General features: G+C 44.9%; 1 protein-coding gene across 1 annotated transcript in view; it reads left to right on the top strand.

Annotated features, from left to right (window-relative positions):
• Slc38a4 (solute carrier family 38 member 4) overlaps positions 1 to 18,502 on the top strand; it is a 36,015-nt gene that overhangs the window by 11,884 nt on the left and 5,629 nt on the right. Inside the window, exons 2-13 of the mRNA XM_021216433.2 lie at positions 312 to 449; positions 3,462 to 3,552; positions 4,084 to 4,199; positions 6,993 to 7,066; positions 7,525 to 7,617; positions 10,280 to 10,361; positions 10,448 to 10,530; positions 10,639 to 10,697; positions 11,506 to 11,781; positions 11,909 to 11,988; positions 12,132 to 12,232; positions 14,802 to 14,926. Coding sequence (XP_021072092.1) covers positions 331 to 449; positions 3,462 to 3,552; positions 4,084 to 4,199; positions 6,993 to 7,066; positions 7,525 to 7,617; positions 10,280 to 10,361; positions 10,448 to 10,530; positions 10,639 to 10,697; positions 11,506 to 11,781; positions 11,909 to 11,988; positions 12,132 to 12,232; positions 14,802 to 14,926 — 1,299 coding nt within the window. The 5' untranslated portion in view covers positions 312 to 330. The remainder of the gene's footprint in view (positions 1 to 311; positions 450 to 3,461; positions 3,553 to 4,083; positions 4,200 to 6,992; positions 7,067 to 7,524; positions 7,618 to 10,279; positions 10,362 to 10,447; positions 10,531 to 10,638; positions 10,698 to 11,505; positions 11,782 to 11,908; positions 11,989 to 12,131; positions 12,233 to 14,801; positions 14,927 to 18,502) is intronic.

The following is an 18,502-nucleotide window of genomic DNA, read 5'->3' as shown; positions in this document are numbered from 1 at the left end:
CTCTCTCTCTCTCTCTCTCTCTCTTTCTTTCTTTCTTTCTTTCTTTTTTTTTGTAGTAGGTGAGGGAAACTTTTCAGGGAGTGTTTTTTGTGAGGCTTTTCAAGAACTTTGTTCCTTTACTTGTTTCACAGCGAGCGTCCTCACAAGTAAGGGGCTCTGATTCATCAATCCAACTCAAAGCAAATTGTAACGGAGCGTTTTGTGCTCTGTTCTCAGAACAGAGTGTTCTGAGAGCGTCAACACAAAGTGGAAGAGCCTCGAGCTGAAGGCGCTGTGTACTGTTTGCACTGAAGAATCTTTTCTGTGGACAGGAAAGGGCTGTGAGGTCAAATGGACCCCATGGAACTGAACCACGTCAACATTGAACCCGACGGAGACAGCTGCAGCGGGGACAGTATTCAGGACAGCTACACCGACATGGGAAACTCTGACAAGGAAGCCATGAACAGGTACGGGGTGAAAACTTGCTAGGCTCTATGGAAAAATCAGATGGGCCGTGGGCTGGGAAAACCAGGGTCCTGGTGTAATGACTGGGTTTATTATGGTTCAACATGAGATAACAATGTTGATATTGACACATTAGCCCTCTGATCTTTTGTGTGGCTGATTGGAAGCTGAAGTTTCAAGGTCCGAGTCTCCATTGCTGATGTAACCGGCGTCTCTACGAGAGCAACCTGTTCCTCCCTGTATGTTCTCAGTGTTGTCTGCAGTCTCTGGACTCGGTGGCTGCTGAATGTAGTAGAACCCAGGGCAGTGATGTCTGTAGAGAGGTTGCTTGACTTAGGGGTGATTTATCTTCTTTTGAGCTTCTGTGCAAAGTGCGGACTAGCAAACAGACACCTCCTTTTCCGAAGAATGAGTGAGTATATAAACTTTATAAAGTGGTATTTATCAATCCCGGGTTCTTTCTCCTCTACATCATTGCTCTTGGTGTGCTGGCCCAAACCGGAGGCTCTTTTGATATTGAAGGAAAAGCAATCAGGGACGATTTCTGCAGGTGATGGAGGAGCTGAAGGGAGATTAGTTCCAACAGCCCCAGAGTCCACAGTGGATGCCGTTGTCAAACCCCACACAGCATCATCTTGGTTCCTCACCATGACGTATTTTTCTAATTGCCGGCTTGTGCCGAAGATTTCATTTTTGTGATTTTTTTTTATATTCACTATTAATAGATGGGTTGTATTGTATTTGGTTTTGGATGAATGTGTAGTTGTACTTTTTTTTTTAAACATTCAGTTTACTGTAGCCTTTGGTTGAGATCATTTCCCTCTGTTTTCAATAGATGTTGCAGTTGACATGCTGAGGGTATTCCTCACGTGATTTGTCCGATCTCGGTCTGTTTAATGTCTACATTGCATCTTGCGCCAAAATAAGAACATGCGAGTGCTTCGCCCAGAAACAATGTCCTTACTTTCAAATTCTAACTTTCAAAAACCACTCATGCAGCGAAGATTTTAATTTGCCGAGGGGAAAAAAAAAGTTGGAGTGTAGGGCGCGGTTCAGTTTAGATTGTTCTGGAAGAGACACTCGTGTTTACGGTCCTCCATCCCATTGTAGCCTAGCACCCCAGGTTCCAACTGTGGGCATGATGTAATGAGTTCCCTCAGAGCTAGTATATTAAACACAGACAATCAAATCACATCAAGATGGTAGAGGGACTTCAGACACGGAAGGAGGAAGCAGCTGAGGGCTCTGTGTTCCCTGTGAGGGACCTGGGGCAAAGCTTGGGAGCGTCCTTCACCTGTATACTCGGGGCTGTCTATGCTGTGGTTCCCAGAAGCAGAAGTTTTGTGGATGTGTCTGACGTGTCCTAGCCTTGCCTTGTATTGGACTCTTCTCTCTATTGTCCGAGAGTCGCTTCCTCGGATTTATTTGTTGTATGTATATGAGTACACTGTCTTTATCTTCAGACACACCAGAAGAGGGCATTGGATCCCATTACAGGTGGTTGTGAGCCACCATGTGGTTGTTGGGAGTTGAACTTAGGACCTCTGGAAGAGCAGTCAGTGCTTTTAACCACTGAGCCATCTCTCCAGCCCTCATGGTACCTCCTTTGCTGTGACCATTTACAGTGACTCTTCCCTGTCAGAGCATATTCAGGATTAGCTCCTATAGTAAATGACAATTTGTAAGGATCTCCCCCGAGCAATTCATTTTCATTTTATTTCCAAGGGGCATCTCCCTTAAACCAGCCTCCAGCTCTTGAATATGAGAGATGCCTTTAACAACATGTGAATGCTGGAGCTGACCAGAATCGGAAGGGGACTGCATTAGTGAGTTTGTGCAGCCTGAGCCCGGGCAAATCATAATCAGCCTGAGCCTGTGTGGCTCATGCATTTCTATTCATTCACTCAGTTAGTTAGTTAGTTAGCTAGCTAGTCAGCTATCAAGTTAGCCACTTAGTTAGCTAGCTAATTATCTAGTTAGTTATCTAGTTAGCCAGTTAGTTAGCTAGCTAGTTAGATAGTATTTCAGTGTATCCGAGGCTATCCCAGAACTCTCTCTGTAAACCAGGATGACCCCCAACTCAGAGATTCCCCCTGTCTCTGCCTCCCGAGTGCTGGGATTAAAGTCATGCCCTACTGCCACCACCACCACCTGGAACTTCATGCCCTTTTAAAGTCTACTTCTTCTCCCAACTTTTCTACCACTTACCCTGGTTTCATTAATAACTTTCCCAGTTTCATTTATTATCTAATAATGACCAAGATACCTTTTTAGAGTAATTAGTGTACACGTGTGAGCATGTGTGTTCACACACGTTCCCCTCGAAGGGGCATGTTGGGCATCGGATGAGAGGAGTCCCTGAACATTTAACACATATTTGTTACATCGGTAAAATTTGGGGTTGTGGCTATACAGGGCCCTTGCCGTACAGAAGGTTCATCTCCAGCACCATTAAAATGTAAATAGACGCCGGGTGGTGGTGGCGCACGCCTTTGATTCCAGCACTCAGGAGGCAGAGACAGGTGGATTTCTGAGTTCAAGGCCAGCCTGGTCTACAGAGTGAGTTCCAGGACAGCCAGGACTACACGGAAAAACCCTGTCTCGAAAACAAAAAATGTAAATAGACAATAATAAAAGTATCCTCTCATCATGGCGGGACAATAGTTTTAAAACCTGAGGACCATGGCTCTGCAGCCTCTCCTGCTAAGAGCTCCTAAGAGGGAATGAAATTAAGCTCAGATAATCTCTTTCTTGCACAATCAGTGTTGGGGAAAAGAGAGACTGCATACACAGTTTTCAACAGAAAGCGTGTCCTTCCTCGTAACACCCTCTCCTTCTCCAAATCTGTTCATTGGGAGTTCAGCAGCCGGCCTGTGAAGAAGAGAAGGAGGCACACTCTTCCCTGATGTCTTCCCTGATTCAGTCCGTTACAATGACCCTGATCTTCAATGCAAGTTAGAGCATTTAAGGGCTTTCCCCATGATTTTATTCTTTCCTTTCCTGTGCTCACGCAGCCAATTTGCTAATGAAGATGCCGAAAGTCAGAAGTTCCTGACAAATGGGTTTCTGGGAAAGAAGAAGCTAGCCGATTACGCGGAGGAGCACGTAAGTGACCTCTCCATTTTCAGGAGGTAAACAGGACAGAGGGTGTGTGACCTACCGAGGTCTCAGTGGCAAAACAGAGTGATTGAAATTTTCCAAGCCTTCATCAGCACATTCTCTGTTTATTCAGGCCGTTACTGGAATAAAGGCTTGTTTTTTCCCCGTTTGCCATATGGCTGCGTGAATCATTTATGAATTTGTTTGTTTTTTTTTTTTTTCAAGAAATCATTCCAACCCAAATGTAATCTGCAGCCATACATCCTTTTCCCCTCTTTTTATCACTCATCTGTATCTCTAACTTTTCCTTTGACCTGTGCTGAAGTCAAGCCTTGCTTTCCATTCAAAAGAACATGTTCTTCTTGACACTCTGAGTAATGAATGGCTTTCACTCATTGTGGTTTTACTTCATTCTCCCACTTGGGGGTATAGTCTCAGGAGATACCGTGAACAGAGAAACCAAAGCAAAGATGGACCCTTTGGCAAACATTTTCTTATACTGCGCTTCTTTTCTTTTCTTTTCTTTTTTTTTTCAAGCACCCTGGAATGACTTCCTTCGGAATGTCCTCATTTAACCTGAGCAACGCCATCATGGGCAGTGGGATCTTGGGCTTGTCCTATGCCATGGCCAACACGGGGATCATCCTTTTCATGTAAGTGAACATACACGTCTGTGTTTAGTGCCGAGTCTGTGTACAGCCTGACACCTGGCGTGAGCTCTCTGTGAAGAAGACTAATCTGAGGGCGCGTTGGTGAACGGCACTTGCTTTTTATATCGCTCTACCGCCAAGTGGCAGCAGGCTTAGTTATCCAACCGCTGAAACACCACGGCATCCCATCATTCTGCAGGAAGATGACACCACTTCACGGAGTGTCTCGTCACTTGGTGGATGCTTAAAATAGTGTAGCATCCAGTAATCAGAGGTATCCCACCCCAAATTCTTGAATAATGTCAGGTGAAAAATAACTCATGTCACCTAAGAGCCCTGCATGTGCCGGCGCTGTTCCCCGTGGCTCTGGGCACCAGATACCCAGAGCCTCTGCGTGTGGCCTCAGAGCCTTCTTTCCCTTCTTCATTTTGTTAACACCTCACATCTCAGCAGAGCAGTGCAGCCTCCCATGACCTCTGTGACGGGGACCGGTATATTATACACAGCCACAATGGTAACACCCTTGTGTGCGTGTCTGATTTGCTTAGTTAGTGTCTAGCTCCCTATGAGACCCAGAGGACTGACCTCATGTCTCACCACACACCCCTTCCCGAAGCCTAACACAGGGCCTGGCATGGAGGATATTTGTGGGGTGACTGAAGCTGGTTTCCAAATCTATGCACTTTCACCACACTTGGACAAAGGCTGCCTGAAAGTAGCGACACCTTACAGCTGACCAATGGGGTGGCTGGACAGGAGCCTCGCCTGTGATGGACAACCACAGGCGTTTTTGTGGCTGCACAGAGTTTGGTATTTTCCAAGACACACTTGTCTGTAATCATATTCTTCGCAAGCATAAAGTCGCACTCTGGGAGTCAGTGTGACCATGAAGCCTGGTCCCAAACACAATGCTAGAGAGCTAACTGTCTAAGAATGCAACATGTATGCTTTAAATATGTGCTATTTGTGTGCTGACATCACAGATGATTAGGTAATCACGCAGCTATTTAAGGACTGAGGAACAGAACTATAAATATTTATCTTGTGTCGAATGAACTATTTTATGTATAGTAATAGTCTTTAGCTGAATGGGGTTTTATTCCAATAAACCGTGTTGGAAATCAATTAGCCATTTATCATTTGAATAGCAGGCTCATAATATATTTGCATATCTCTATGACTGTGTAATGAATACAACCTTTGAGACAAAAGGTTGCCTTCTTATTAACCATTCATGGCATTAAAAGCAATTATGAAATTATCACAGATCATTGAGATGAACAGAAATAGAAAATACTTTCTCCAACCACAGAGCCACAGATCACCTTCTGGAGGCCATTGCATTCAACATTTTAAACAAAGCCTTCATTTCGTTTAGCGGGTTAACTTGACCAGAGCCATTATATTGCTAAATACCACTGGATGTGCTTTGTGTGTCAAAGAAATTAAGGAACAAACTTGGCTGCCCCCCCCCTCTTAATTCAAAGCAAGCAACACAGCATTGCATTGATGTCATTTTCTAGAATGTATGCCGTAGCAAGCACACGTTTAAGATATAGAAATGCCACACATTATTTTTTCCATGGAACAAAATTATGTATTCTGGACTACATAAGTTCTTTTTAAAAAGGTACGTTTGCTGGGTGTGGTGGCGCACGCCTTTGATCCCAGCACTCGGGAGGCAGAGGCAGGCGGATTTCTGAGTTCGAGGCCAGCCTGGTCTACAGAGTGAGTTCCAGGACAGCCAAGGCTACACAGAGAAACCCTATCTCAAACAAACAAACAAACAAACAAAAAAGAGGTACATTCACACTGCACAGGCAAGAAAGCCACTGGTTAGACAGTTCTGGAAGGCTTGGTTTCTGGAAGAGGGAAGACACACATGGCTAGAGTAGCTCCAAGTGTGTAACCCAATGGGCTGAGTGTTCACAACGAAGCAGTGATCTCCCTGGGAGTGCTAGAGAGACAGGAAAAAATGTGTGTTCATGAGTAAAGCAGAAAGGGAAAAATTGCTTTGTAGATGTCAGATGTTGGCGCCGCCCCTCGATAGCTAGATGACGCTATCCGAGCTCATTCTGTTAGCTTCTTTTATATAGCCAAAGATGACCTTGATCTTACAATCTTCCCGCCTCAGCTTCCGACGTGTGTGGGTTACAGGCATGTGACCATGCCTGGTGGTAGCCGTTTGCCTCTTTTGATGCTCTTGATTTTGGAGGAATATTGATCAGTACCGACATATAGAAGCCATTCATCCGTGTGGTTGTGTGGAGGGTCCTGACATCAGACTTGATTCCTTCTGAATATAAGCAAGGCCTGGCCCTGCTTTCTTCCCTCCCCTTCTTATGCTTTCTTTAATGTGCCTGATCCTTGAGGTAACAAGATGTACTTCCTTCTCAAATACAAGATCAGTAGTCAAAAACGGTGAGTGTCTAAGCGAGCCTAGGATCAGTCAGGTTCTAGACTCTTACTGTGTCTGACCGGTTTCCTGTTTTGTTTTGTTTTGACTGCTGCCTGTTGATAGCATCTCCACAGTGAGGTATGTTACATCATGATGTAAGAAGTGTTAGGTACTTGAAGCACGTATAGTGTAGAAAAGTCCCAGTTGTATAGCATCAAGAGGACATGTGACAGCATGAAGAGAATTTCCCAGAATCCTCCAAATCCACATTTTTTTTTTTTTGGCAATGTTGGTGACTGAAGAGACAGAATTACTACTGTAGGTTTATTTGCAACGTTCAGCACAACAGTGTTTCTCCTGTTACAAACCCGTATTGCCTGCTTTCCGTCCCGTTACAGAATCATGCTGCTTACTGTGGCCATACTGTCGCTCTACTCGGTTCACCTTTTGCTGAAGACAGCCAAGGAAGGAGGTATGCCACACTTACGTCCTAGCTTCAGCCACAGGCTCTCTTCCTAGTTTGATTCTCCCGAAAGAATCCCACCACTCACACAGCATTATAAGCTAAGGGGGTCGTTACTCAGCTTCATGGGTCATTTATTTTTCTTTCTGACCCCAGCAATACTTCTCTCAAGGTTTTTAGTTAACCGGACAAGTGAGAGCCAGTAACGAAAGCTCAAGTTTAAGTCAAATGGGGGGGGGGAGATTTCTGGCAAATGGTAGGGGAAAGCTGCTGTTGCTAGTGGTATACACAGCTCCAGCGAATGGAGCCATTGCTTCTGTTTGGAGAGCATTTGACATTGCTCATGGGTTTCTGGGAGCGTTTCTCTGTACTGTTTAGCCATGTGCTTAATATTCCAGAGTTGTGTAAGGAAATGCTAGAGGCATGGACATGATCCTCTAACATGGCAACTTTATCTTTTCTTATAGGGTCTCTAATCTATGAAAAATTGGGCGAGAAAGCATTTGGATGGCCTGGGAAAATTGGAGCTTTCATCTCTATTACAATGCAGAACATTGGAGGTAAGAGGGCGGCTTTCAACGGAGCACTTAAACTTTCTGTAGGATGCTCAATAAAATAAAGAAACATCAGATAAATAAACAGCTGGCTTTACAGGAAAATAACCACATTCTAGTTTTTTTGTTTGTTTGTTTTTTTCTGTTTTTGTTTTGTTTTGTTTTTCGAGACAGGGTTTCTCTGTGTAGCCCTGGCTGTCCTGGAACTCACTCTGTAGACCAGGCTGGCCTCGAACTCAGAAATCCGCCTGCCTCTGCCTCCCGAGTGCTGGGATTAAAGGCGTGCATGCGCCGCCGCCGCCACCATCTGACCACATTCTAGTTTTTAATCTCACCAAAAATCCACCACCCACTACCTGAACCCATGGGGGCCTAAATACGTGTGAGCCCTAACATTGAACTAATCCCACAGTTCCCAGCGTGCATTTATTTATCTTTATGTTTTTAGATTAAAGTCTTGTGTAGACATCTCCAGAATCACTGGGATTGTCTTTGTTGTTGCTGTTTGTTTGTTTGTTTGTTTTATTTTAATTTATTTTTTTTTACTGGATTAGAGCCATGAACATGTAAGCCCAACATACAGGCTGTTCTCCATTTCATTAAAAATCTCAGCCTTATGGGAACTTAATTCATCAAGCATTTCATAAGATCACCTTATGTTTGCTCTAGCTTGTAACAAGTGATGTAAGGAGAAATAAAGAAACCTGAATGTGTTTATCCCATAACTCCCCAGCCTAGGTGATGGCACCATGGCTGTTCAAAGCATCAGTATAGCCCCTGCCGGACATCCAGACATAGATCAATGTGGGCTCTGTGTCAAGGCAAACACAAGCAGTGTGGCTTTAAGAGAGATAAGATTGCACGCTACCTCCCCAGAAAAAATGCCCTCACTCAGGCAGTTTCATGTGATTAACGATTTGGCATAAGGGGGAGCCACTGTTATCTCTTAAATTAGCAACTCCACATTTAGAACAGTTCGATTTTTCAACCCCCTAAGGATTTGGCGTTCACTCCCCACCCCCCCCACCCCCCCACCCCCACCCGTGCCTTAGCATCAGCAGGGCAATGTTGACATTACCTGCACAGGTCTGTAGCGCCCTGAATTTTCAAAGACCAAACACATTAACGGTGGTGACATCACTGAGACTCAGCAGTTATGAGCTCTAAAATCGAATGGTCCCTCAGCGAGCCAGCTCATCAGAAATATCTCCTGTTTACGCTCTGTAAGATTCTGCTCTAGCCAAGGACTTTGTAAAGATTAACCAAACCACGTGGGCAGAAGACACAGCAGGTATTGGAGAAATCACTTCGCTTTGACTGTAGGGAAGAAACAAGGTCTGCCCTTTGCAAACAGTATGATCTTCCCTGTGTACTTGGGTTTGTCAAAATCCTGATGTCCTGATTGGCAGGATAGGGTAAGGACATATACCTGTCTCCACCAAACTTTTCAGATGATCAAATGATGAATCCACAGAGTCCAAGAGCATCAGAAATGATAAGCATAAATCTTACTTCCATGGGACTTTAGGGACTAATTTGGAGCTAGTCAGAGGTCAGTGTACAACTTAAAGGCCTGTTCCATAGCCACAGCAGAGGGGTATAGCACACACTTACAGCGACTATGTAAAAGTGGCCTTTTCCTGTTGTGGTAGTGTGGGAGCTAGAACCCAGATCCCCGCGCTTGCTGGTCAGTCATTCTACTCCTGAGCTACAGCCCCAACTCTGTCAGTTTTACCTCTAATTGTACCCTTGACCGTGTGTCAGATAACAAATTAGTATCAAATTGAACCCAGCGGTGGTGGCCTGGGAAAAGAAGTGTCGCACAAATCTCTCCTGTAAGAGATTCATATGTTTTGGTTGTTCATTTGTTTTACACACACACACACACACACACACACACACACACAGAGAGAGAGAGAGAGAGAGAGAGAGAGAGAGAGAGAGAGAGAGAGAGAGAGAGAGACTTGTATACAAGGAGAGGTCTTATAGATTTTATAATATTTTCAAAATCACATAGATGAAATTTGACCCTTTCTGTGATTTTTCTTGACCAATGGGAAACTGGAATGAGAGGAAAGGGACCAACCCCTTAACAAACAAAACAGGGATAAGCCATTGTCTCTTATACTCTAGTATTGGTCTAGGAGACTTTCACTGGCCACTGCTCTGAGATTCGTTGTGTAGCTCTAGGAGACCATAGAGGACCAGACAGGTGTCACTTGGGGAGAGCCAGAGTGACTGAAGTGCCAGAGGCCTACGGTTCTGCTCTTTTGGATTTGACCTCGGCCTTCCTTTTGTCAGACCACCGCCCAGAGACACATAACACAGTCCATGGTGGTCACTAGTGGATGACAGTGAGAACGTGGGACCAGAAGTTCCTTTAGAACCCAAGTTGGATTTAACCCAGAGTCAACACGGACACTGTTAGCAGCCACCGCCCTGTGTCTAAGATGAAGGACAGACGTCTGCTTAGGAAGGGGACCTGGAAGCCCTGCAGAGTGCATGGGGCCTTCCCCCTCTGCTTTAGGGATGAGATGCTTGCCATTTCAAGGAGAATGGATGCCCCAAATGCTAGGGAGAATGATGCTCCAAATGCTCCGACTTCTCTTGGCTTCTATGGGGCAGCGGTGTTCAGGCCACCACTAATGTGTTCCTTTGTCCTTTCCAGCCATGTCAAGCTACCTCTTCATCATTAAGTATGAACTGCCTGAAGTAATCAGAGCATTCATGGGACTTGAAGAAAATACTGGGTACGACCTGTGTTCTCTCTGCGACACCACTCGTCTCGTGTGGTCCATCTTTTCTGTTCCCAACACCCTCTCTCTTTCTTTTCTAGGGAATGGTACCTCAACGGCAACTACCTCGTCTTATTTGTGTCCGTGGGGATCATCCTCCCGCTCTCTCTCCTTAAAAATTTAGGTATCAATTCATTATTTAACTAGAAGTATAGACTGCACTTGTCTTCTGACAGGCAAGCTCTTTTGAGATGATAAAGCCACCTTCTGAAATCTTTCTGCTAATTCCTAGGTTACCTTGGCTACACCAGTGGATTTTCCCTCTCGTGCATGGTGTTTTTCGTCAGTGTGGTGAGTGCTCAGCTGACACGGTCCTCGTGGCCTGGCGGGCGTGCCATGTCCTCCTTTTTATCCAAGCGCTTCACTTGCACGAAATAGCTCTGGCATCACAAGCGATTTTTTTTTTTTTTTTTTTGTATTCTAGTTTGGAATGAGAAAAGGACCAGTCATGGGTTTAAATATAGTTGAACCACAAGGCCAAGGTCCAAGCCAATGGATGAACGCTCGAGACAAAGGAGCGTGGGAGTGCTCCAGGGTTTAGGAAGGTGGGGATGGCAGACAAGAGCAGGCTAGGGCTTTATCTGTGTGCGCCAGCCATGCTCACTTGCTACCCCAGTAAGAGAGGATGGCTGCAGCGGAATTAAAGAAGAAATCAGTTCAAACAAAGGTGAAATTCCTTGAACTATCGCAGATGCAAAATTTGTAAGTCACCCTCCCCCTTCCCCAGAGGTAAAAAGGGAAAGTTAGGACTTTCAGCTGACTCATGCCATGAGGAGTTTGATGTGCTATGTAATGAAGAGATGATCTTTGTCCCAGAAGAGCCAGAAAGGCCTGGAGTGGACTCCGCAAAGCCTGGTACCATTGACTAGAATGTACCACTGCCAGAGTTCCAGATCTTTCCTTTGCACCGAAGCTAGAAGTAGTCTTTGTGGCCCCGGTAGTCTAAGCAAATCCTCAACTGACTTTTCTCCCTGCGCCCCTCAAGCCGCCTAGATGGATTTTTATTCCATCGCGCCTTCCCCGTCAAAGTTTGACAGTTTTTGTTTCTGTCTGTTTCTGTTGTTTCAATTTTTTTTTTTTTTTTAATATCTGGCTCTAGGTGATTTACAAAAAATTCCAAATACCCTGCCCTCTGCCCGCTCTGGATCACAATAACGGAAATCTGACGTTCAACAACACGCTTCCGATGCACATGATCTCGCTGCCTAATGACTCGGAGAGCACGGGTGTGAACTTCATGATGGATTACGCTCACCACAACCCTGCTGGGCTGGATGAGAAGCAGGCCGCAGGGCCCCTTCACAGCAACGGTGTGGAGTACGAAGCCCAAGGTGCTGAGAAATGCCAGCCCAAATACTTTGTGTTCAATTCCCGGGTAAGTGACAGGCCCCGAAGGCACTGAGGACTGTGGTCGCTGGACTTTTATTTTATAAACTGAGATGCTCTGGAATCAGCACCTATGCTGGGGCTCTAACTATACACTGCTGTGTTTGTTTTTACAGACGGCCTATGCGATCCCAATCCTGGCGTTTGCTTTTGTCTGCCACCCTGAGGTCCTTCCCATCTACAGTGAGCTTAAAGAGTAAGGCAGCCCTTGTCTTAGCATTCTAATTTGAGTTGTAAATATGTTCATTTATCCAACGATGCTTTGTGAGGAGGCATACCCTATGGCTTTCTGAACAGGGATGGTTTTAAACTGAAGCTCGGTATTCCTTTTCCTCCTAGTCGATCCCGCAGAAAGATGCAGACGGTTTCCAACATTTCCATCTCGGGCATGCTCGTCATGTACCTTCTCGCGGCCCTCTTTGGCTATCTGAGCTTCTATGGTACGTCACCCAGTCCCAGCTGTTCTTTCTGTGGTTAGACTGATACATCACCTGGATGCATAAAATGACTTTAAATTCCTTCTGTGAGTAGCATGGTCTGTAGGTGGTATATTCATTCATAACATGCTGTTTAGCTTTGCCATTTTTCCAAAGACGATGGGCTCTGGATCCACCTGGTGAATAGATGTCAGCAATCTGTGAAGTCTTGTTGATTTTCCTTTTCTTTTTCAATCTCTCACGTTACAGCTAGGATGATAGCTCAGTGGGTAGGGTACTTGGTATCTGTGCATGAGAACTGAGTCTGGATCCCTAGTACCTCTATACCAATCTCAGTACCGGACAAGTGGGGGCAGGAGAGTCCCCGGGACTCGTAAGCTAGCTAAGCTAAGAAAACCCATGAGCACGGGTCAGTAAGTTTGCCTCAAGAAATAAGATAGAAAGCAGCTAAGGGAAATCCTCAACCCCAACCTCTGCATGCACATGTACGTTCAGCTTCACACACACACACACACACACACACACACACACACACCCCAAATCCCTCCAATTAAGTGAATTTCCTCCAGGTATAAATGATGTTTGTCAAGTTTCTTGGCCCAGCTCACACTAGAAACAATGAGAATGAATTCAATGATACACAGGAAAACTCTTTTTAGGGAAAAGTGGTGGCCAGGAAAATGGCAAAAGCCCACCGTCCTCAAGTTTGAACCTGCTCCTTCCTTACAGTCAGTAAAAGCTGGCATCTTAGTACTTGAGTAATCACTTCCTGAGACAAACGATACACGAGATTTCCTTAAATCTAGGAATCAATCCTCCAAATACTATACTAAATTGTGCTTATATATAAAATATTTATATAATACTATATATATATATATATATATATATATATATATATATATATATGTATATATATCCACAATATGCATTAAACATTCTGACATTCTGTCAGGCATCTTAACAGTTAACATCATTTACTTCTTCAAGAAAGTGTAGTCCAAGCCGGGTGTGGTGGCACATGCCTTTAATCCAAGTACTTGGGAGGCAGAGGCAGAGGCAGGCAGATTTCTGAGTTCGAGGCCAGCCTGGTCTACAAAGTGAGTTTCAGGACAGCCAGGGTGATACAGAGAAACCCTGTCTCGAAAAAAAAAAAAATAGTGTAGTCCAATAGGGAAATGACTCTAATCAAATATAAGTGTGTTATCATATTTACACACTGGTCAAGGTCTCTTGCACACTAATAAAGGAATCAATACAAATAGACATTTTTAACAAATGCCTACAGCCTTCTTTTGAGTTCTGTCAACAAGTGAGTATTGCAAGACATGTAACACTTTGGGAAACATATCAGTTATTTTAAGATAGAAAAAGAAATGTGCATAGAGTACATACACATTGGAATTTCGAAAATTGACTGCGAAGTTGTAAATAAATATAGTTCTTCCTCCTCCTGGAACCTCCATTTTTTTAAAAAAACTGATTTGGTAATCTATTTTTCTTTTTAAACTGATTTGGCAAGTTAAATTGAGTGTGTGACAAATTGGGAGGAAATGACTCAGGAAGAGCCGCCATTGCTAGGAGTCTTTTCTTTTGGGTTAATATTTGACTGTTAACCAAGCACTTGCTCTTGATTTGGTATTACCTTCCCACTGGTTATACGTTAAAGTCAAAATCAATACCACTGAATGTGAGACCCTTTGTCTCATCTTGAGAGTAACAGAAGGAAAACCAGCTCTATGTGGTTCCTCTGCATCCATGTACCAGTTGCGTCTTGGTTTCATATGTATCTGTGTGTGTTTGGGTCTGGAATTCTGAATGGCTGTCTTTAAAGAAGGCATCAGATAGACCTTAAAGTAAAATGGCCGAGGGACCCAGTTTAAAAAAAAAAAATCACATCGATTCACCCTTGCATGTTTGTCTAATGAGTTTTGTAAGATAAACAACCTTTAAAACCTCTAAGGACCCGAGTTTGGATCCCCAGCACCTGTGTAAAAGCTGGGTATGGAGGCATGGGTCAGAAACTCCAGTGCTAGGACTGGAGAAGCAGATCCAGCCCAGGGTCGTGCTGGCTGACCAGTCTAGCCAAAATGGAAAGCTCCAGGTTCAGTGAGAGACCCTACCTCAAAAGTAGGGCAAAAAAGTGATTGAGGAACACATCTCAACATCAGCCTCTGGCCTCCACGTGTGAATGCGCACACGCGTGGAGTTGCAGTCCTAAAAATTCCACACTGAGTACAAAGAAGCTGGACAGACAGACAGGTCGGAGGACAGTGGTGGTGTGGGCACAAGCTGGTAGGGAGGGCTTGGGCCTTTCACCCCCTTAACAGGAACACATCGTCCTGGTTTGTTCTGCTTCTTCATAGCAGATATAGATTTATTAACGATGCAAACAATCCCAAGAAGCTTCCTAGCAGTTCTTCACTCTCCAGTTCTCTGAGCTGTCTGAATGCCCAGGCTGGCCTGGGCCTCTTCCTGTAACTACTACAGGCTTCTGTGAGGAACTGGTGCTGACTCAGCAATCTCTCCCACCCCCACCCCCACCCCCACCCCCCAACTCTTCATCTTTCAGGGGATGTTGAAGACGAGTTGCTGCATGCTTACAGCAAAGTCTACACATTTGATACGGCTCTTCTCATGGTGCGCCTGGCAGTCCTGGTGGCAGTGACACTGACCGTGCCCATCGTCCTGTTCCCGGTAAGTACATGGAGTTCTGAAGGATTGGTGCAATGTTCTGACTCAGTGTGAACAAACTTAGGTTTCTATGTGCTTGCAGTTCTGTGTCCTGGCCCGTTATTATTTTCTCATAGAATGTAGGTCAACTTACGGTTGACCAGATAGATAGATAGATAGATAGATAGATAGATAGATAGATAGATAGATAGATGATAGATAGACAGACAGACAAACAGACAGATAGATAGATAGATGATAGATAGCAGTGTTACTGCTTTTTTTTTTTTTTTTAAAGACAGGGTTTCTCTGTGTAGCCCTGGCTGTCCTGGAACTCACTCTGTAAACCAGGCTGCCCTTGAACTCAGAAATCTGCCTGCCTCTGTCTCCCGAGTGCTGGGACTAAAGGCGTGCGCCACCAACGCCCGGCGTGATACTGCTTTTAAAGTATGAGAAAAATACATTAGTTCAAACTTATTTTTTAATTTATTTTGTGTTTGGGTATTTGGTTTTGTTTTGTTTTGTTCATGTATATGAGTACACAGTAGCTGTACAGATGGTTGTAAGCCATCATGTGATTTCTGGGAATTGAACTCAGGACCTCTGCTCGCTCCAGCCATCCATGCTCTCTCCGGCCCATTTACTTATTATACGTAAGAACACTGTAGATGATAGGTGTCTTTAGATGCACCAGAAGAAGGTGTCAGATCTCTCTCTCTCTCTCTCTCTCTCTCTCTTTTTTCTTTTTCCGAGACAGGGTTTCTCTGTATAGCTCTGGCTGTACTGGAACTCACTTTGTAGATCAGGCTCTGCCTCCCAAGTGCTGGGATTAAAAGTGTGGGGATGATTGTGAGCCACTATGTGGTTGCTGGGAATTGAATTCAGGGCCTTCGGAAGAGCAGTCGGTGTTCTTAACCACTGAGCCATCTCTCCAGCCCCATGAATTCAAATTAAACAACAACAACAACAACAACAACCCAGAGCTTGGGTTGTTATCTATAAACTAATAAAATAGAGAGAAGTGCTTCTGACTCTGGAAATGTGAGAGCTAAAGCCATATAAACGTTAAAGATCACACTGCGTCCTGCCATAGCTTTGATGGTACTTCAGTTTGTGCCTCAGTTTGTGCTGATGTCGCATCTGCAGGTCAGATTATTGACTCTGGCATCTTGATGGCTGATGGGAAGGAGACCCAGTAGATAACATATCGGAAGAGATTGTTTTCTGACCTCTCCCCCAAAATGGACACGTGCCTTCTGGCATTTGAGATTCCTGCTCCTTGGCTTAATCAGGGTATCGCTTTGTCCTGGGTTCACAGCCCTGGACTGGTGAGGGTGGGGGTGTGAGCCACACCCAGGGACAAACACAGGTTTTCACCTCCCTGCCAATTCTGTCCCTTTTGTAAATATTCAGTTTACTCATCCATTTTAGCGATGTAAAAATAAGCGACTCAGTAGCCAGCCTTGCTGTGTACAAAATGTTCTGCACAGGACTCGGCATAAGCGAGCCACTTAAATAATGTGCCGTGGTCACTTTAAGTGCAGCTTGTGTGCTGAAAGTGTATTTTGGCACATTCCTTTTCCATGAGCACATGAAACCAAATCCCTGCCACTATCGTGGCTAGCACTTGACACTTAAATAACGCCTGGCCTCTACTATATCTGAGAGCATTCTGCAAGTCATATGTGGAACTTCAGCTTAAAATGAACTCAGACTTGAGAAGGAAGTTTTGACGTACCAGAGACACCTGCATCGTTGTTTAATTATTTTGTGCAAGGGAATCTGTTACATACTTCGACTTAGCTTTACACAGAGGCCCTTAATACGGTGTTTTTGAGCTCCGGTCTCCAGAGATGGATGGACGTGGCTGTGGTCATTTGTCTAGCAGATAACTGGTGAGCTAATGCTAGGCTTGATGCCAGAATGGGGAATTGTAGCTAGCCTGGAAAGATACATCTTGACATTGAAACTCCAAGCCTCCTTGAGAAACTCTTACCTTGTGTAAGAGCAAATGTCCCAGGCTAGACCTGATCATCAGGTACTATGGCCATTTGTCAGTGTGTGATGCCCTTAGGATCCAAATTGGGCATAAGAACTAATGTCCAGAAAAATAACCAATGCCCACCCTTTCCTGTGCAGTTTCATTTTCTGTTAGCAGTATAGCATGGTGCACAACATGATCTTTCACCGCCACGATTACAGGTAAACGTTAGCAGCAGTCGCAGAATAGTGGCTGCACAGAGCACGAACCAGCAGCGTTGTATATGAAAAATGTTTTTTTTTTTTTTTTTTTTTTTTTTGGTGAATCTGCCTTTCCTGGAATGAATCAACTGATTTTCTGGTTTATTCATGTGCCGTTAACCCCGTGGGAACTCGGATCTGGGAGAACAAATCAAATGACCATGACAGAGACCGAGACAGAAGAATGGTGGCTGCCTTGTCCCAAACAAGTTCTAAAAGGCCAAAAATTCTGATATGTTTTTGACAGAGTTGTGTTGCGTGTAGTTTTAAAGCCAGGCTACCGCCTTTGCCCAGAAGCTGTGACTGCGCTCTGGCCCCTCCCAGTTTCCTTTTTTTTCTCCCTGCTTAGTTCCGCCAAGCCGCCAGCACTGTCCTGGCTCCTCTCTATCCTCCGGGAGTCAACAGCTCCACTAGCCCACTCCTGTGACCCTTTCCCCAGGAGGGATCTTGTTACCAGCCCCACCTGTGACCTTTGAATCTGTGGATGAAAACACACACATGCTCAGCTTGTCACTTCACAGCTTGCCTCTTGTGGCGCAATTGCTGGACGCCGAATCTCCTGCTTGGAAAGAGATGCCCTCATCAATTCATTATCCTCCGTCTCTCCTCCACATCCCTGGTCACCCGCTCATAGCGGAGGCCGCTGGCCCTAGCTGTCCCCATCACCTTACATGATTGCAGGGCCCCTTTTCCTCCAACCAACGCATGACAGAAAAGCTCCCCCTCTTTCCCTACGTCAGTCCGCCTTTGGTACGTAGAACTCAGAAGTCCCACCTATACCTTCTTCCCAGCAATTGGCTCTCAGCCTTCTTTGTTGACAAAGTCATGAACCAATTAGAGAACCAGACCTTAGTATCAGCACCTCCCCCTACAGAGTTGTCCCGAATAGTATTTTTTATTTGCTTCTTGTAACTTGAGGGCAGGACTTCTGTGAATCAAATAACAGGGTGTGGCTCTCCTGGATGCCACATGGCTCTCTTGGATGGTACTCTTTGAATTCAGAAACATTTGACCACCAAGAAAAGTCTTTATTGGCCTTCCTTTCCCACATACAAGTAACAAAAGAGACCTAGTCCAAGCTCAAGTCTACCAGTTTTACCTACTATTTTGCATTCTTTTTCTTGCAACAGATGGTAACCAGGCTCCTTCTTAGATGGCAGGGTAAGAGCCTGCTCTGTTTTCTCTTATCCCATTTGTCATCTCAATTTAGGTTGGGTTTGTCCTTCTTAGCGCAGGTATATAGGAGCCATCTGTGACTTCTGTTGGGCAGATGTGGAGGCCAAATTAACTGAGGCTAACCTTCCCTTAGCAGCTTAACATGAATCTCCTTAGGCACAGGGTGCGGGGGGGGGGGGGGGG

Source organism: Mus pahari, chromosome 17, assembly GCF_900095145.1.
Source record: "Mus pahari chromosome 17, PAHARI_EIJ_v1.1, whole genome shotgun sequence".
Classification (NCBI taxonomy): domain Eukaryota; kingdom Metazoa; phylum Chordata; class Mammalia; order Rodentia; family Muridae; genus Mus; species Mus pahari.
This window is presented reverse-complemented; position numbering and strand designations above follow the sequence as displayed.